This window comes from Bicyclus anynana, chromosome 4 (genome assembly GCF_947172395.1).
Source record: "Bicyclus anynana chromosome 4, ilBicAnyn1.1, whole genome shotgun sequence".
Taxonomy (NCBI): Eukaryota; Metazoa; Arthropoda; class Insecta; order Lepidoptera; family Nymphalidae; genus Bicyclus; species Bicyclus anynana.
This window is the reverse complement of record NC_069086.1, coordinates 10422437-10443091: the sequence shown is the minus strand read 5'-3', so window position 1 is coordinate 10443091 and position 20655 is coordinate 10422437. Positions and strand designations below refer to the sequence as shown.

The following is a 20655-nucleotide window of genomic DNA, read 5'->3' as shown; positions in this document are numbered from 1 at the left end:
AGTAAATTTTGTCGTTAGCATTCTTGTTGTGTTATCAGATGGAAGCCTAAAAGGTTCGCTTGCGTGGTATGTGTTTATAGCGGATCGTAAAGGTAATCAAACAATCTTTTTTATCTTTAGATCTTGTTTGCTTATCCTTGATAGATGAATAAATAAATAAAAACACCCGTCCGTTGCACTACTATATCACCTACTTCTAGCGTAAGATTTTCTCTCATTTAAAGTGGTAAGAGAAATATATCATATCGCAAATGTTTAAAAAAAAAGAACAAAAATAAATTAAACTGTACTAAACAAAATTGTTAACATTAGATATCTGGCAGATAAATGGCAGTTACTTTATACTTTCACTAAAATATGGATGTTACCAATAAATAAGTATTTAGCATGTGCACATCCTCGAACAATGGCATCGAAAAGGTACGAAATGTTAACTTAAACCTACTTACCTAGCCCCCTAGCCAAGTGGCATATCGATTCTCTTTCTACGATCGCTAGCGCTTCGATAACTAGAAAAATGGAATGGTCTATGGCAATGACAGACGTTGATCACGTGACCTGTCGATAGCAAATGTCATTCCCATACATCTTTCATAGGGGGGCAGTACTTTAATGGTACTAAATTGTGCAAACTACGAGTAATAGCTTTAACGTCAGAAGGCTTAATGAGTTTTATACTTCGATTATGTGTAGTGTGACTTCTGAATGACCTAGAACAGGAAGAAGTCTACATACAAAACAATAATATCTTATTAACATAGGATTTAAAGGTGTCTGTCAAGGTGAAGTAAAATTTGGCACAACCGTATCGGGGTCAGTGTGTCCTTGTAACGGTCGGAGGCTGCGCCGCGTCTGAGACTTATACATCGCGAAACGTTTAAAGCAATTATGTATTCGGCATCGCTTTCTTTGAGACTTCTTTATAAATCAAGAGTCTACGTACTTTACTTTCATATAAGGTATGTGAGGAATATAATTATTCTCTTTGAGAATAAGGCTAGCAGTGCGTAAATTATTATAATAAAAAGATCTTTTAAACTATGGAAAAGATAATTTATTTTAGACGTATTTAATAAATTGTTATCAACACGGACAAATTTGCGTGCGTTCGTTAGTTTAGGCGTAAAATGTGGTTGTCAGTTAAAACCTACTTACGCGCACTACTTCTTCGGTGGCAGTAAAACTGCTGACCTTTGCCAATAAATGAGATGAAAGTTCCACATAAAAAAAACTCGACTTTTTTTTATGGTTAAGATTTTTCATTTAGTATATGACTTATACCTACTTGTCAGATCTTTATTGTATTTGATTCAGAATAATACAACAGAATGCTCGATACAAAATGTCAGTTGATAAAAATGGTAAGATGGTTTTTACGTCCAGCAGATTATAGTATTATCAAGGAATCGTCAAAGAATTCCTTAACCCTACATCCTGTAGTCACAAGTTCAAGACTCTGCTCGGAGTTTTTCTCTCTACCACGTGATGGACCCAGCACCCGCAAGGTGAATCTATGGAATGCTAAGATATTCGTTTCTCGTTGAAAATGAAGGCGAAGCAAAACTATACCATATTTCTCAAAACCTACTCAATACCTACTTAAGAAGACACAATACATATAACTGAACTTACAAATGAAAATATACTCTTATAATCATAAGCCCACGGGTGGTCATAAACAAGAAAATAAACTAAGTACTACAATTGAGTATTTTCACAGTTTGCACGATTAGTTACCAGTGAGCCGTGATGATTGAGCCGTTCGCTGTCCCCGAACTTCGGATTTGCATAAGGAACTGTGTTAATGTCTTCTCTACACGATGACAATAAGCTGTCTCGTTGTTACAAAGACATAGTCTACTTTTTTGTGAATAAAAAATGTAGTTATAATTTTTTTCATGCGTAGAAAATATCTAAAAATCTTTGTGTTGTAAGAATACTATAAACTTTAATTTGAAACGGCGGGAATTACTGAAAAAATTTGAAGGTGTTTTTTTTTATTTGAAATATTATTATTTTATTTAAAGTTAAATTGATCGTTCTTATCATGTTTATCATCCTTGTTTCATTGCATTATTTGCTAAATCACATTAATTTCTTGCCAAACTGGAATCCAGTAATTTGGCGTAAAACTATTTAGTTTACTACGTTTAATGGCTTAAGATATTTATTTTTCTCTGCTTTAATTCTATATTTTATTTTTTTATTTACCGTAGGTACACTGAAGATGGTATAAACATCTACTTCATGCAAACTTGGCTAAGATCCTGTTAAAATGAATTAATTATGTTTATTTTGCTTTACTTTTTGCCCCAATAAAACTTTACGAGGTGTAATATATTTTTTAATTACATAAAGATATTTATAAAGTATCCATTTATTGTTTAAAACAATTGTCTTGATGTGAAGATCAGATAGATATTTTAATATACGACATTTATAGTGATATAATAAAAATTTATAGGTTAAATTATACGCTGTTCTATAATGGGTTTGCTGATGAATCTATGGTTGCTTATTAACAAAACTCTGAACTATAAAATATTACTAGCGGACGCCCGCGACTTCGTCCGCGTGGAATTAGTTTTTTACAAATCCCTATCATGGGGTTTTCCGGGATGAAAAGTAGCTTATGTGTTAATAAAAAGTAAATCTATTTCCATTCCAAATTTCAGCCAAATCGGTTTAGTAGTTGCGGCGGTAAAGAGTAACAAACATCCAAACAAACATCTATACAAACGTTTGCGTTTATAATATTAGTAGGATTAAAAACATGAATTTTATAAGTTACTGAGGTTGTAGAGGGTAATTTCTAGATCTACTGAATCGCTTTTGAAAATTCTTTTACCAATATAAAACCACGCTAATTGTGTGTTGCAGCTTTAATTTATCCGCTTATAATTGTAACCTGGATCTTATGTCATCAAAATGTTTTCAACGTGTTAAATAGAAATCGGCACACAAACATTCATTCTAAAAAATAACATGCAATGGAAGTCTTGCGTTGAGACTGTCTCTAAGTAGTATTAATCCCAAATTAGATTATCTAACACCGCTACAATCACAGGCGCCAGTTTCTAGGCGTACCTATTCTCATGAGCAACGACCTTTTGAACCGGTTGCTCTGAATTATTATTAGTTATGACTAATACACTGCTCGTACGTCACACTAAGCTATGCGATGTGTATCTTATAAATGTTTAATTTATGCAAATGGAAAAAAAAAATATTAATTATTCAAATCTTCCTGCTAGGATTCCACTCCAACAACGCATAATATTACAACGAAGGAAATGCTTAATTTGTATCTAAACAATAATATTTTCTTACGCATATTGTGTACATAATATGTAAACACGCTATAAAACTGGATGTTTATTACGAACTAACTAAATATTGCTTTCACATTATTTATAGTTTTCAAATAAAACTATCTATTATTAATACTATTTATGTAATATAATAAATGAAAAGTTTTTAATTAATAAAATAAACCTTTGCAGATAATCATTATGTTTATTTACTCGCAATTTCGTTAGAGTGAAATTCAGTTATTCATAGATCCCACCGAAACCATAGATTTTTCCGGTGTAAAAAAGCAAACATGTTATTCAATAACATACTTCTCTCTCTCATCTACCAGTTAAGTCTTGTTAAAATCGGTTGAGCCGTTCCAAAGATTAGCAACGTTAGATAAAATTTTTCGTTAAAATAACATTCAAAATTTCAAAATTAAATTCCAATTTATATTTTCCAAAAACATAAAAATAAAATAAAAGAAACGAATTTATATACGATAAGGCTATAAAAAAAAGTAAAAACGCATCCTTCGCTTTGTTTATTAAGTGCGTAAGCAGTAATGAGTCACATTCGTTAATCATATTATATCGAAGTAAATGTTTATACAGATTACCTTTTATAGTTGTTTTCCATTAATTACCACTACGATAGTATCGTAGGTACCACATGAATGAAACTTATCGCTTAAGTCATATTTCCCGGAAGATGGCTTGCGTTTCTGGTGAATTACTTTTTGATGTGAGACTTTATCTACGAGCGTCTGATAGGGAATTCTGATTTACACCTCATAGCAGAAAAACAAAACTCGTACTAAATAAATCACCGTCTTGTTTTTTTTTAAATATTTGAAATTACCTCGGTGTACAGTCTTTTTAACCTTCTTCTTCTTTCCTGGGCCTTATTCGCACTTGGCCACTAAAGTAAAAACACACGTAAAAACGTTTACCTATTGGCGCTTCTGTTTTTGTATTTAAAGTAAAATAAAACAAAACTACTTACATATTTTTACTAATACTGTACATTATTATAGTATTATTTATATAGTATACTAAGTTCGTTGTCCTAAACTTGTTCGACTTGATCAAAATATGTCATTTGTCGTTCATCATCATTATTAACCTATATTCGGCTCACTGCTGAGCTCGAGTCTCTTCTCAGAATGAGAGGGGTTAGGCAAATAGCCACCACGCAGGCCCAATGCGGATTGGCAGACTTCACACACGCTAAGAATTAAGAAAATTATCTGGTATGCAGGTTTCCTCACATTTTTCCTAAAATGCACCCAACTGAAAAGTTGGAGCTGCATGCCCCGGACCGGATTCGAACGCATACCCTCCGAAATCAGAGGCAGAGGTCATATCCACTGGGCTATCACGGCTCTCTACCATCAAATGGAGTTGTGAAATAAATATTTATGAGAATCGAACACAGTTGTAACCTTAATGCAACTTTAATTGTTTATGAGAACATTATTAAAGTAATTTTCATAGCTAAACAATGAATTTGCATATATTATCGTAAAAATAATATGCAAGGCGTGTTACCGTAAACACGTGGAGAGTACACAGTTGTAAGGTGATTAGGATCGTGTGATTGCACAGTGCGTGCTCTGTAACTTGTTTTTGTTGTATGTTGTAACAATTAGGATTCACAACATCATGTTATCCTTTTGTATCAATTAACAGTGTCTATGGTGCCACCGTAATTAAAGTTAGTTTTTAATTAACATATGTATTTTTATAATTAAGGCTCTTAAATTAAAATAAAATACTTTTTTTCTAAATATCATTAACTAGCGCCCCGCGGTGTAACCGTTCAAGTTGGACTACGAAGTTAAATATAGCCTATTTTATTCGCTGATGATGTAGCTCTTCATTAGTGAAAGGATTTTGAAAATCAGTTTAGTGATTCAAATGTAATAACTTCACAAACCAGCAAACTCAGATTTATTGTATTATTTAAAATACAAACGCCTTAATATATATTATATTAGTTAAAATACGCATAACGCCTTATTATCTGACTAAAGCTGTAAGTTCGTGTTTCTTTGATGGTATAAACATGATTGACATTGCTCCCACCACTGGTGCAACTATGGAGGTAGCAAAGTGGTAACTAAGTTAAAGCCTTAAATAGTCCAAGTATAAATATCTTTTTATTTTATCTTCATTATTAAAAGAAAATTCGTGTCCTCAAATGCCAAATACCTTACGTCACTACAACCCTTCGCAGATACCATTGAAGCATAAGAATAATACGTGTAAGTAAGTACTTACTAGCTGTGGCCTGATAAATAAATATATAATTTTTCCGGGATAAAAAGTAGCCTATATGTTATTCCAGGCTAAAATCTATATCAATTTAAAATTTTAGCGAATTCGGTTCAGAACTCACGATGTGAACGAGTAACAAACATTCACAGTATCATAATCATCAGTTTTTCGCAAATACCAAGGATTTTTCGAAATAAAAGTAGCCTATGTTAATCTAGGGTATAATCTATCCACGCTTTGAATTTTAACCAAATCAATTCAGTAGTTGCGGTGTTATAGAGACATCAAAACATACATACAAACTTTCGCTTTTATAATATTAGTAGGATGTCTCACGGATTTCATCATATCTTCGTTTTCCAATGCACATGCTACAGCGAACACGTGGGCAATAGAATTTCTGAATTATCATTGATAATTGGATTATCAAACCCATATAAGGTTCTGTTGTTAAATATTTATTAAATATTATGTGGATGACACCTCACGTTCGAGGAAGTTTGCAACTGTTCCAGTCAACTGATACGCCTCTTAGCAGATGCGAAACACGTGCAAATGTTCGATGACTTCCTCGTTAGGTTCAAAAATAATCGAAATTTTATCAACCTCCCAAATATGTCAACGTCAGGTTACCTTATCTATGCCTTAAAGCTCCAGTCACGTGTATATGCAGTCTATAAACTATTTATGATTGTTATTAAATACTGATGACTATTATGACGTTTGTCTAAGCATTATTCTCTTGGCATTGAATTGGAGAATTAATTTATAGACATATTTAACATTGATATCTAAGCCAATTACTGTTATGGTAAAGTATCTAAACGCATGGTTAAAGCTTCTCACTAGTCTAAGTTAAAATTGACGTGAAAGCTAAATTATTTTTCAAAGTAATACCAATTTTATTTAATGCTTTGGGTAAGTTTTTTCAAAAATGGCTGTTAAATTCTTTAACAAATGTTTCTAATTTTAAAAAATGGTTAAATTAAGTAAAATAACTCAATCACTTATTCATTTTATGGTAAATTTTAATAATTACTTATTGCACACGATTCATGTATTAAAAACAATACAACATATGAGTAACGATCTTCTATAAATTACCGACATTATTGTTTGTAAATAGGTTATGCCTGTTTAAGGGTAACAGCACACATATCGACTCGGAAAGGGATCATCACAGTATCAACACAAGCCGCCTTGCATTATTTGTATGAAACACTTTGCAAAGCACACAAAAACGCGCACTGGATTACCTCGGCTTATTATTAACTGAACTAACCGAGCCAATACAGTGACGATCCCTTTCCAAGTAGATATGTGTGTTATGACCCTAAATGGGGTGGCCATTACTTACATTACTGTGTACTATTAACACGTGTAGTATACAAGACGCAAAACATAAATGAGTGGAAATGATTTCGCTACGCCATCGCAAAACTCGTGGATTTTATAATATTCGTGGCATAATTGGATCATTCACGTGAAGCTGCGGATAATTTACTTTATAATTGTCTTATAAACAATGACCTGCGCGTTTTAAGTGCACATGTTTTACTGCGTACCAGAAAATTGTTTACATGTGTTTGGAATTTTATATTAATGGCTGCTTAATTTAATTAATAATTATATTTTAGTTTTATTTCCATTACACATGAAGTAATATAATAATTATACACGTTTCTTAATAATTATACCTAGTAATAAGAAACATGTGTGATTTTAAATTATTCATTTATGAAATACCTAACACAGTTATCATAAATAATATTGATTCTTTGTTTGCTAATTTTTTAGTATACTTAACTAAAAAATAAATATGTTATATATATATTATAATCCAGTTAAAGTTTAAAATTATTGATCTTTCACAGTTTTAGTACAAAATTTTGACTTCTAAAGTTTGCACAAACTTTTTAAATCATTGAGAAATCTACTAATATATTTTAACGTTAACTGGATTACAAAAAAAAAACAACAACTTCTTCAAAAATATAGCATGCATTTTCGACAAGCTAACAATATGGACTTACAAACGTAACGTAGCATTCTATAGCTAGAGGTACGAGTAAAATAATTTTCAAAATGGGTTTTGTGAATTTTGTGTTTATCCCCTACAACTATAAAAAACACAAACTCACAAAGTTTACGTACAACTTTAGAATATTAGTATACGAGTAGAACATTAATGCAATACATAAGTCTCGTATTTAATTAAAGCTACAATTTCACTGAATTTACCACTACCAGAAGATTTCAGTTATAATAGACGCACATTATAGTACGCGCGTTAACAACTGAGTCTTAGGGCCATAAATCATTTCTCTATATCTATCTCGCTTGCACTTATGGGTCTTATGGAGCCGTCTAGTGAAGGGTGTAACAATGAAAGACATATTATCGATAAGTAAAGTTTATTATCGACATCTGCTATCTTGAAGGTATTATTATTCTTCGCAACTTCTCCCTTTACTTGTGCCCAAATTAATTCTATTGGGTTATATTGACAGTGATATGGAGGGAGCCTTATTACTTCATGACCTCGTTCATTTGCCAGATGGTCTAAAGCGTAGACCTTCTGCGGGTTACTGGCTTTTACTTTTCTTATTAATTCTTCAATAATTTCGTTGCTGGAATATGGAATCTTTTTCTTTGTCAACCATTCTTGAATTTCAGCTTTCCTCGTGTTTCTTGTGGGTATCTTTTCCAACTGTATCGAATGATAGCTTGCGTTATCGACAATTATAACTGAGGGCTCTTCAAGTAGATTCAGGAATTCGGAAAACCATGCCATATATGTTTCGCCATCCATTTCTGTGTGGTAATCAGCATCCTTTGATTTCACCGCTTTAAATATTAGCTTCGCATCTGGAACGAAGCCAGTCCTTGCAGAACCCGCATGGCAAACTATTAATCTTTGGCCTTTTCCCACAGGCTGATTCTTGAAACCTCCTTCATCGTTGCTTCCAAGCCACATCCTCTTTCTTGCATGGTTTTGATTAATCCATGTTTCGTCTAGATAGAAACGTGGTCGCTGATCGTTAGTTCTTCTAAGTAAATCCAATTTCCTTAAAAAGTCCATTCTAGCACAAACAATATCAGTTCTTTCCATTAAATATTTACGTCCTTCGCTATTTTTCTTATACTGGAACCCAACCTCCTTCAGTAGTATTCTCATTGAAGTGTTGCCGCATTTAAAATCGGGTAATTGTTCACGGAATTTTTCTAAAATTTTCGCCACGGATGGATACTCTCCATTCTCATAAAATGAAGCTACAGTTCGCTTCAACACACTTTTATCAAAATCGTCAATATTAGTGACGGTTTGTGGTTTCTTAAAATTTGTTCTTGGTATACAGGTACTGCCTGATTGTGATACTTCCGTCTTGATTCGGTCCACTGTCGCTCTGCTCACACCACAAACAAATGCGGCCATTTCACGTGGTTTGTTGAAATTTAGAGAAGCCACTTTATTCGGATCACTTTTCAATTCATTGAGAAACATTATAGTTTTATGTTTTTTTATAAAAAAAAAACTTACTCGTATTTTATAATCGACATGCGAAAAAGAGCATAGATATTTAAAAGTTCCCTGACTATGTAAATGATATTTATAGTTATTACGTTTGATGTAGTTATAACATATTTTAACCATGTAGAACTTAATGCAAATCGCTTTAAACACGGAATACATAATCTGAGATTGTTTATTAAAATTAGATCACTAGGTACACGGTAAAAATGTACGCACTAGGATCGAGACATTAACCTCGCATGTATTGTCAGGCTTTTAATATTTATTACTATTTTATTTAAATAGGCCAACGTGTTATTTAAAAGCAACAGTATCTACACATAGCTTTACATAACAATGGTGATTACAAGCTAGATTATTTTTTTTGTTTTCAGCTCTTTTTACGATTACATCTGCTCATTTAATTAGTTTAGCTGACAACAAGAGTTAATAATAATTAATTCATTTTGCCACTAGTGGTGCTGCGTAGGTGGTTCCAATATTACTACAGTAGGTATAGTAGGTACGAATAATTGTAGAGAAAAAGGAAATTAAGTAAGTTTTAAAAAGATGCAAATATTTTTAGTGCTGTCTGAACCAAAGTGGTGTACTCTATCTCCCCAGTCTTCTAAATTTTCTTTAAAGAAAACCTTACTTATTTATTTGAATTCCCCGTTTCATATTATTCAACATCTAACGTAATGATGAAACATAATGAGCTAATAATGTCATCAAAATCACTCCTATCACAATGAGAGAGGTTAGACTAATAGTCCACCACGCTGGCCTAATGTGGATTGGCAGGCTTCACACACAAAGGCATTTAAGAAAATTCTCAGGAATGCAGGTTTCGTCACGATGTTTTTCCGTCACCGTTTATGATATTTAATTTCTTAAAATGTACGTAATTGAAAAGTTGGTGCATGCCCTGGACCAGATTCGAAACTACGTTCTCGAAATCGAAGGCAGAGGTCATTTATACATATCACGGCTTATAATTTACTATGAATTAATGTAGAGGTTACAAAATAACATGTGATTTTACAGTGTCACAAGTAAACAGACGTCCCCTCGACCGCATGCAACGGATAATAGGCGGCAATTAATCACAATTACCAGGTGATTGACAAAACATTAAAATAGAATCCATTGCGTGTGAACCAGCATTTTCCGTAGAGAGTATTTTTTTTCTCGTTCGCTTTGTCTGCACTTACGTTTGGTCACGTGGGCGGCGTCGCTTATACCATCGTCTGTTGGTGGTTACACGTGTGGTAAATTATTGAGTAGTGCCACAGTAATTATTGGAATACCTAGTACACGTAATGTAGGTACGAGTAACGTTTACAAGGGTAACGTGTGGATTGTATTACTAGCGGTTGTTTGCGACTTTTTCCACTTCTAATTAATTTCTGAATCGCGTAATGGCAATCTGTGTTTTTTTATTATAAATGCCTATATTTATGTCCCTTTTTTTTCGATACAATAGTACGAGATCCGGTTTAAGAAATATACAGGGTGCCGGCCGGGGAGAATTTCCCATAACTTAACTGCTTAAAAGAATTTTGTTTCTTTTATGAGAATCTTTATCGCTTGCTTGAAAATAAATATGATAGTGACAACCTATGCAGGATGATTCCGTTTTTAGACTACACGAATATTTTTTGAATTTATTTATTACTGAAATGAAACTCCTGCTTCCCGGAAGAAAATTCATATCTAAAACTAGGCTGTTTTATATATGAGATTTTTCCGGAGAGCACCAGATTAAGTGGCCTTTTTAATTACATTTTACCAATTTTTGCTATTAAGGGGCCCTTGCAGTCCGGGAACACCGTATTATTGATACGGCTGATACTGCATAAATGGCAATATGCATGTTTTGTTAATTTTCCCATAGCCTTACAACGAGTTGCAATACAAAATTACGATAAACTACAATAGTTAGAGTAAATGATCGAGCGTCAATGCGAACAATGAGCAGCGATCATCAGAGGACGGTGGCCGTGGCGCGCGCGGCGAAGGCCGTCGCCTGCTTCCTGCGTGCGTGACGAGCATGCGCCGCGCTACCCAGCACACCTCATATTAATACATCACTAAATCCATACCGAGCCGTGACAGCCCAGTGGATATGACCTCTGCCTCCGATTCCGGAGGGTGCGAGTTCGAATCCGGTCCGGGGCATGCACATCGAACTTTTCAACTGTGTGCATTTTAAGAAATTAAATAGTGTCTCAAACGGTGAAGGAAAAAAGGAAACCTGCATACCAGAGAATTTTCTCCATTCTATGCGTGTGTATCCCTCTTATTTTGAGAGGAGATTCGAGCTCAGCAGTGAGCTGAATGTGGGTTGATAATTATAAAATCCGTTCCTACATAATGCTGGCCTCTCACGATCCAATAAGTCCAATTGCCTGCAGCGCTAACTGATCTTGTGTTGGTCGCGATCTGCATGATGTATATCGCAACCATCACACGATCAGTTTTATCGGATATCCTGTAGTTAGCGCTACGGGCACGTGGATTTTGGACTTTTGTATGGTGTGTGGCTAGCATAGAGCACCCTTTAGCTCAACGGTTATGAGGTAGGACTCAACACCGAGAGAGATCATGCATTCTGTGCTGCTAGCTGATTGCCGAACTCTGTTTAATCCTTTATTTTTTTGTTACGGAGGGGGAAATCTCTTTCTCTTTACCCCCAGTAAATGAGACACCCGACTTACTGGGGGAGAAGACGGGTTATGTGGGGCATACCACTAAAACCCACTTAGTGGCCACCCTCGCCGATACCTCCGTTGCACTATGCCTCTAGTGTTCGTCTAAGAATGAGAAATTACTTCTGCTACAACCATGTATAACAGATTATGCCACTCTAAGCTAATAACTCTGTAACTTCTTAACACAGATAACTAATTAGAGGGGAAGGAAAATAGTTATCATGTCTAACGAAACGGACAGGTTCAAGTCAGACATCTTCAAATTCGTGCAACTACTGTTAGCAAACAAAACAAAACAGAAATGAAAAAAAACGTCAAGATGTCTTTGAGTTTAATCGAAACTAACGGAACGTTTTTATACAAAAGATTTATAATATTAATCTGCAACTAAATTTCATCACTTCTATCTTATAAAGGAAATATAATTATGTCTCAAGTCATTGGACTACTTGACCTCTACTTTAAGTCAGATAATACATATTTTTAATCAGTAGGTATTTGAAGGAAGAGCAAAACAAAAAAAAACCTATAAAGACGTTTGTAGTTCTAGCTGTTCTGTTGTTCGATTTTGGCATTTTAGCACATATTCTATATACACATATTCATTCCGCTCGTACCATTGAGGTAACCCGGTCGCTTTTTGTACGCACAAGCTATTGTCTGATGATTTGGGTAACATTTGTGCCGTTGCTATTTTGAAAACCAATCAATTTTACTTGAAGACAGTACCAACTTTTTCTATGTGGATGATTTTTTGTCAAATGATATTAAGTAAGTACCTACTAAGTAAATCAGTAGGTATCAGACATTTAAGCAAGTAATTAAATAAAAGTTATTTTATCATAATTATTAATCTATTTATCTATAAACTCTTTATAGAAGTTTTAGATCACTTAGTTATTTTTAATTAAACTATAGTATATATACATCAATACTAATATAATAAAGCTGAAAAGTTTGTTTATTTGTTTGAACGCGCTAATCTCAGAAACTACTAGTCTGATTTGAAAAATTCATTCAGTTTTAGATACCCCATTTACCTAGGAAGGCTTTAGGCTATATATATTATCCCGGTATTCTTACTGGAACGAGAACCATGCAGGTGAAACCGCGCGGCGTCAGCTAATGTAATTAAAAAGAAATAATTATATAGTTAATAAAAGACAATAATAACGATGAAATAAAAATATATAATTACAAAACTAAGTAGGTACCTGTGCAAATAATTTTGCCCAAAAAGAACTACAACCAAAAACATTTACAAATTCCATAAATTCTTAAGGAATTATCTCATCTTCCGCGAAATACTTAAAACATTCATTTCCCAGGAGCAAATTCGTGACTAGGGTTAAAGACTTGTTTGCCGGTTTGTAACTTCAAATACTATTTTTTTGGCCGTTTATCTCCGTGTTCGTGAAGGTGCGATTGCGAGATACCGAGCCCACGAATGCATAACAAGAAGGTGACGAATTATTTCAATGTAAGTAAGTTTAGTTATACAGGGTGCATGGGAGTATTTCCCATAACTCTGGGGTTATATTCTTTACTGAACGTTAATTAAAAATGTTTAAAGAACATATTGTATTCTAAAATTAATATTTTTGGAGTAAATAATATTTCTTTCGTAAATAGATCTTAAAATGTTTCCCTTAGGTATACCGATCCGAAACTTTAAAATTTTAAAATGCAAGGATAGATAAATGTGTGTGTTACATAAATAGTCGGGATTATTTGAATTACTTTCTATGAAAACATAAAAAGTTTTTATTTTTTATATAAAAATATTAGTTATGCAGTTCGGCTCCTATAAGTGGACGCGTCAACACCTTGAAGTTATGGGAAATACTCCCCAGCACTCTGTATATGTGCCTAGTAGATTTTTTTGTGATAAAGCTCTCAGAGACGATGAAGCACTACGCCACCATATTTCTGCTGCCAAGTAGCACTGTTCCGATATAAATCTATACTAATATTATAAAGCTGAAGAGTTTGTTTGTTTGTTTGATTGAACGCGCTAATCTCAGGAACTACTGGTCCGATTTGAAAAATTCTTTCTGTGTTAGATAGCCCATTTATCGAGGAAGGCTATAGGCTATATCCCCGTGTTCTTACGGGAACGGGAACCACGCAGGTGAAACCGCGCGGCGTCTACTAGTGTACTATACAGCCACATGATGAATAACACTTACGCCTTTGGTTGATGAATATAGAGCAACAATTGGTAGGACGTTTGCATACCCTGAGACGTGTTGCTTTGTATATAGGTAACGGTTTCCACTTACCATCAAGTGGACTACTTGGACCGTATAATATTACTATAAAAACCGTGTATATCGTATTTAAGAACCACAACAAACAGTGGATGCAAACAAACGATAAATCTCCTACTTTGAGGAAACATTAAACGTTAGCGCTTTTCAAACATAAAAAATGTGAACACTAACCGTTTATTGCTATATTCTATGTTCTCAGAGTTCATTGTTCTAAACAGTGGTGTATAGGAAATTTTACGAGAGATGTCCGCTGGTTGGGACACGCTTAGAATATTTATATCGCATTATTGTACATGTTGTGGATTGATAAAAACAAAGAACATTACGAAGTTACTCGCGCTTCAGCTGAGGCCATTGTTCCAGCGCTCGGTTATTTGATGGGGAATGACCCCCTATATAAGGGTACGTGTATCATAACTGTACCTATTGAAATTGACAGGAAACGGCTTCCTTGCGGTAAAGTGACCACGGCACGATATTTACGTGGTTACAGAGTCATCATTAACAACCCATATTCGGCTCACTGTTGAGCACGAGTCTCCTCTCAGTTAGGTTAAGCTTTCCACCACGCTGGCCCAAAGCGGATTGGCAGACTTCACACACTTAGAGAATTAAGAAAATTCTCAGGTGTGCAGGTTTCCTCGCGATGTTTTTCCTTCACTGTTTGAGCATTAACAACCCATATTCGGCTCACTGTTGAGCATGAGTCTCCTCTCAGAATGAAAAGGGTTAGGCCTTAGTCCACCACGCTGGTCCAATGCAGATTGGCAGACTGCACACACGTAGAGAATTAAGAAAATTCTCAGGTTTCCTCGCGATGTTTTTCCTTCACTGTTTGAGATACCTGATATTTAATTTCTTAAAATGCACATAAATGAAAAGTTGGTGGTGCATACCCCGGACCGGATTCGAACTCACACCCGGAATCGGACGCAGAGGTCATATCCACTGGGTTATCACGGCTCATCATAAATCGTACCTATTAAAAATGACAGGAAACGGCTTCCTTGCGGTAAAGTAACCACGGCACGATATTCACGTGGTTCCAGAGTACATTGACCTATTAAATTTGAACCCTGTATCCCGGCAAAAACAATGGCAGCCTGCATAATTCCGTGACTCGATTCACGTTTCATCAAACGTATCCTAGTAACCACTCGAGCATTTCAATACTTTTTGAGTCAGTTTCACTTTACGATTCCCTCAAAGCTTTCAAAAATCTTTTTAATCTTTTATGGTATTATACATTTACTTTTACTGCTGTGGTAGGCAGTACTTATATACAATTTTGTGAGAATTACCTACTTTTTAAAAATTAGTATGTAACTATTTTTATGGTATTTATTTAAAGAATATAAAAATAGTATAGGTACGAGTAGGTAATTCGTATCTACGTTTTATGTTTGAAAAATTAAACAAAATAATTAAAATGGTCTTGCATAGTGTTATTAGCAAATTAGCAACTTAACAAACATTTTTGTTATGAATGGTCTCTTTTTTTGTATAGTTAGTTAACTAGCCGTAGCCCCACAGTTTCACCCACGTAGTTCCCGTTCCAGTGAGAAAAAATATAGCCTGTGACACTCACGAGTAACATGGCTTTCTATTGGTAAAAGAATTTTCAAAATCAGTTTAGTAGATCCAGTGATTACCCTCTGGAACCTTACAAAGTTTGCCTTTAACTTCTTTGTGTTTTTACTTAGTGTAGTTAAAAAGTGTATTCTATTAATTGCAATACAAATAACATGCCTTCGGAAATCCCCAGAGAAAATTATATACAGTTTGCGTCTAATGTTACCACAAAGGAAGGTTTGTAGCAATTAATGAATGTTTATCTAAAGTTACCTATCATGCTGTCAACCGGTTTCATTTTTATGAGCCATAATATTTTTAATATTCCCCATTTAATATTTAATTAGATACTACTTGCCTGCGATTTTATATTTAATTGCACCCTTGTTGTCCTTCTGCATAGGAAATTGAACACAATACCTACACGTAAATACCCCACAACTTCGACCGTGTGAATTCAGGTTTTTAGAATTTCGTGGTAATCATTTTGAATTAGTAGAAATAAAAGTGTATGACAAGATAAATTTAAGAAAAACACTATTAAAACATAATAATAGATACAAGTTAATCGAATTCTAGTTTATTTTCTTCAGAAATGAGACTGTGCTGAGTAGAGTCGGTAACAAAGTAGAGGTTATTTTTTTGAAACTCTTCTTTCGTACTGTATATATACCTCTACTTAGCAGTTTAGCATATTTATTACATGTTTGAAATATAATAGAAATCTAAGCAGGTCAGTGGAGCGCTGATTAACCTTGACATAACGTTACGAACACCGTATCAGATTTAAGCTGAAATTCGAATACAATATAAAGAAAAACTTTATTACGGTCTAGCCTTCATTTTATGACAACATTTTAGTAAGAATAGTCATCTGAGAAAATCAGCTCAGTTTTTACTAAGATGATGTTATGAACTTCTGATGTCCGATGTTGACTCAAGTGAAATATGAAAAATGTGAATTTTTTGGCAGTTATTTTGTAATAAATAGCTAATCACAAAATCAGTAGTTATGACATTTTGAATCAATATAATAGACAGATAAGCTAAGCTCTTAATATGGCAACATTATCTCCTTTCTACCACAAAACAGCAAGGCGAAGCGAACGGTGGCATCCATATATTGTGGATGTCCAGGCAACTCGTACGAAACGATTTGCATCCATATTTCTAATTCGATCGTTCAGCAAAAATTTGGAATGCCCTTCCGGCGTTTGTGTTTCCTGACACATATAATTTAAAAATCTTCAAAGTAATATATATAATAGTAAGAGTGAATAGGCATCTTCTAGGTAAGCGAGCTCCAACTTAGACCACATTAATGCTTTCCATCAGGCTTAATTGTAGTCAAGCATATATATTGCATAAAAAAAAACATGGAAATATTGATTTGAAATTGGACACTAACAAATTCTCAACAAAAACTATCTTGGTTATGTAAATTACACATACATTTATATTTAAAACTCGTTCTTGTCTTCCTGATAATACATATAATCTCAGAAAAAGGTGAAGGATCAATAATTTTACACGCATGCACGACATTACACGTATACTTTTTTTAAACAATGTTTATAACAAATGTTAACTCAGTAAGTAAGTAATTAATGAAATATTATCTAACAACGCACGGGCACTAATATGTAACATCGACGTGGTCATAGACCTAGAACTTGGTAGACATTATTAGGGCTCCCACTTTTGCAATAAAATATTAATCGTAAAATCATTATATTAATCTGTATTCTTATATAAAGCATTTGTCACATAATTTGCTTATGCTTATAACTTTCATCTTTGTTAAACAGATAGCCTAAAGCAGCAACGTCATAAAACCTTGTACATTTTTTTTTATAATTTATTGCAATAAATAAAAATAATTTAAATTAAGAAAGATGCTATCCGGCCTTATCGCTACTAATCGATAAGGCCGCCTTTTGTATTCTACTTTTTCTTGTGTTTCTGTTTTGCTTGTTTTCTTTTATTTTTGTGGTGTACAAATAAAGAGTATAAAAAAAAAAAAGATGCGTACATACGAATGCGTCATACCAAAATAATATTTTCGACAACTACCTAATTAGTTAATACACAGTAAAAATAGCAGTTTGAAAGACTGGTTAATAAAAGTATATTATGTGCAGTAGTAGAAGCCCTATTAAGATTACGAGTTGTACGCAATGATTCACATCACAGCACGCTCGAGTTGTTCCCAGAAAATATCGAGTTTATAGTTGTTTCTTGTGAACCCTGGCAATAGGCATTCCTGCCCCTGAGTCACGAAAGCGGCGGAACCACTTTACGTAATCTTTTCCGGGCTATACGGTATTCGGATACAGGTTGTAGAATATTTTTATGCAACCGCATTAAAATGCGGTGATCTCATTAGTGATTTTTTATTTCCGCATTTTATATTGGATTCTGAACTTCTTATTAAAATTTCGCCTTTGCTCTCTGTCATTTAATCCATTTTTTTGATCCAAAAGTTTAAGCGTAGTAGGTACGTGAATTATCGTATAAATTTCTAATAATCATAGATTATAAATTATAATATTTACAAAAGCACAATACCTACTGATTTATTAAAATGTAGTTAGCTAAATTAAAATTAGGTTTATTGTATAAATACTTACACTATTTGTCATTGTATGCAGAGATTAATCTCAGAGGTGGTTGAACAGTGATTCATAAAAATATGTACCTAGTAGTAGCTTTAGGTTCGGTTTTTTTTCTCGCAAAATGTTGTAGGTGGAGGTGATGCTAAAATATTACCGGAAGTTGAGAGATGCGTATTCGAAAAGGTAACAAGTTCACCAATAAAAACTGTGTAAACATACTATGTTGATAGGAGTGTGCTACTACGTGACTCATGTATTACACCGACAAATTTGGGAGGCCCCTGGTTTGTTTGGAGTGACGCAAAATAAGTGTTTCTTATCTTGTCCGTGTATCATTTGTTGTGAATGAACATTACTATCAGGTGTGGCTACTACGGATACAGTCAGTTTCAATTTTATGAGTCGAAGGCATAAGTGAACGTGTTCCGAGAAATGTGACTCAGAGTTGTCGACCCACTGCGAGATCATTTCCGATTCCGATCCAATCGATTAATGGATGATGTTGCATGGGTATCCATTTAACGGAACTCCAAGAACATTACTCACCGAGACGAATTTAGTTTTATTTGATCATTATTATCGACAAGAAGCTAATTAAAGAGTAAACCGAATCTTTGCGGTCGGATAAAAAAATAAATGATTTTCGTATTTTGACACCAATTGCAAATACAAGTTCCGGTCAAAAAGAAGATATTTCTGCCGGGGTTTTTAAAGTAAACAACTTAAATTGTAAACAAAAGCTGAACGGTTTATTTTATACGACCCTGTTTAATATTTCACTAGCATTTAATTATTGTATAGAATTGATATTTAGTTTTGCAAAGCATGACATGATATATGAGATGAATGAAATCTTATAACTATAGTCTTATGTAAATTAATTTAATTATTATATTTTTTAGATACTATGGGGTAATTATAAAATGGGTAGTCCGAAAATGTATTTTCTGTGCAATTTGCAATGTTGCTAATATGAAGTTAGAAAGATCATCCTATATATTTATTTTATTTATCTACGAATATAGTAGGTATTGGAAATTTTGAAAAATGGGAATACATTATTACAATAATTTTCGTCGTTAATTTTCAATTTTCGTCATTACCCCAAGGTAGGTAATTTAGTGTGATTTGGCTGATACTGCGTGTGTTATTAAAATTAGCTGACTCACCATTGCCCTGTTGGTTTCACCATAAGCTGGTGCAGCACCACTCCTCGTGAGGAAGACCAGCATCGCCGCAACCGTCCACACTATCCTTAAGCTACTTCTCAAACTAATAAACGCCATGTTTCTTGATGTCTTATCTTCTCTTATACTTAATAAGCTCATTTATTCTTAAAATTATCTATAAAATACTACCTCTGTTATAACAGACAATATGTCATTCTTATGTGTTGAAAATATATATATATATTCTGATATATATGTTAGATATAACAAAGTATATGTCTATAAAATCATTGAAGTACGATTCGATATGTGTTGTTGATATGCCGTAATCTGAAACAAATGAAAATATGGTCAAACTCACTGTATTCTAATTAAAAACCTACCACACTACCTCTTGTCTAGTGGTAAAATTGTTCTATTAAATTATAACCCTAATGTCTAAAACAACAAATATAATAAACTTATACAGCTCTATCAGTTGTAGCTTAAGAACGCAAAGATTATTAATAAAATATAGACTAATCTTAATTTGTTTAAATGTTGCCAAATCTAAGTATATATATGAAAGTCACATGACTTCACTAGTTCAGAAGCTTAAGGTAAACAGACAACAGAACACTTTTTGTATTCTAATGATCATTCTGGTTTAGTCACTTCTACATCTACGGTAAATTTATTAAAAGGGTATATAATATTATATTCATACTCGTAGGTGGCGTGAAGTTCTGTTTTCAAAAATCCCGCGGAAATCATGATAAAAGTATGTGCTATTCCAACCATAATCTATCTGTAATTCCCCACTAATTTTACCCAAATATTTGCGGCGTGAAAGAGTAACAGAATTTGTGTGATAATACTATGAAACACTTAACAACAAATTATATCATATTATTTTTCCTCTCTGACGAAACAAAAAAACCTGGGCTAGGTGTTTAATATGAAAGAAGTCACACGGGCGGGGATCGAAGCCAAGATTTAGATATGAGCCGGCTACATAACCTTGGAGTTATTGAGGTTACGGTTAGTTGAGTGTCATACGAGCATCATTGTTTTTTACTGTAAACTAAAGATTAGTTTAAAGATAATAAAATAGCTGCTTAAGGGTCATAGTCTTGGTTGACACATCGCATCCGCCGCTGAGTCACGAGCACTTACTTAGTTGATTCCACTCACGAAGAGTGCGAGCAAGTCACATATTTCACACCAAGCAGTCAAACTATAATGT

The 20655-nt window shown here is 33.9% G+C and overlaps 1 protein-coding gene across 11 annotated transcripts in view; it reads right to left on the bottom strand.

Annotated features, from left to right (window-relative positions):
* LOC112043322 (matrix metalloproteinase-14) overlaps positions 1-19757 on the bottom strand; it is a 41513-nt gene extending 21756 nt beyond the window's left edge. For all 11 annotated transcript variants that reach the window (XR_008250808.1, XR_002886673.2, XR_002886675.2 and 8 more), the window contains exon 1: positions 19431-19757. Coding sequence is in view for 6 of the 11 variants with exons in the window: in XM_024078665.2 (XP_023934433.2) it covers positions 19431-19589 (159 nt within the window). In the remaining 5 variants the exon portion in view is untranslated. The remainder of the gene's footprint in view (positions 1-19430) is intronic.
* Positions 19758-20655: the final 898 nt, after the last annotated feature.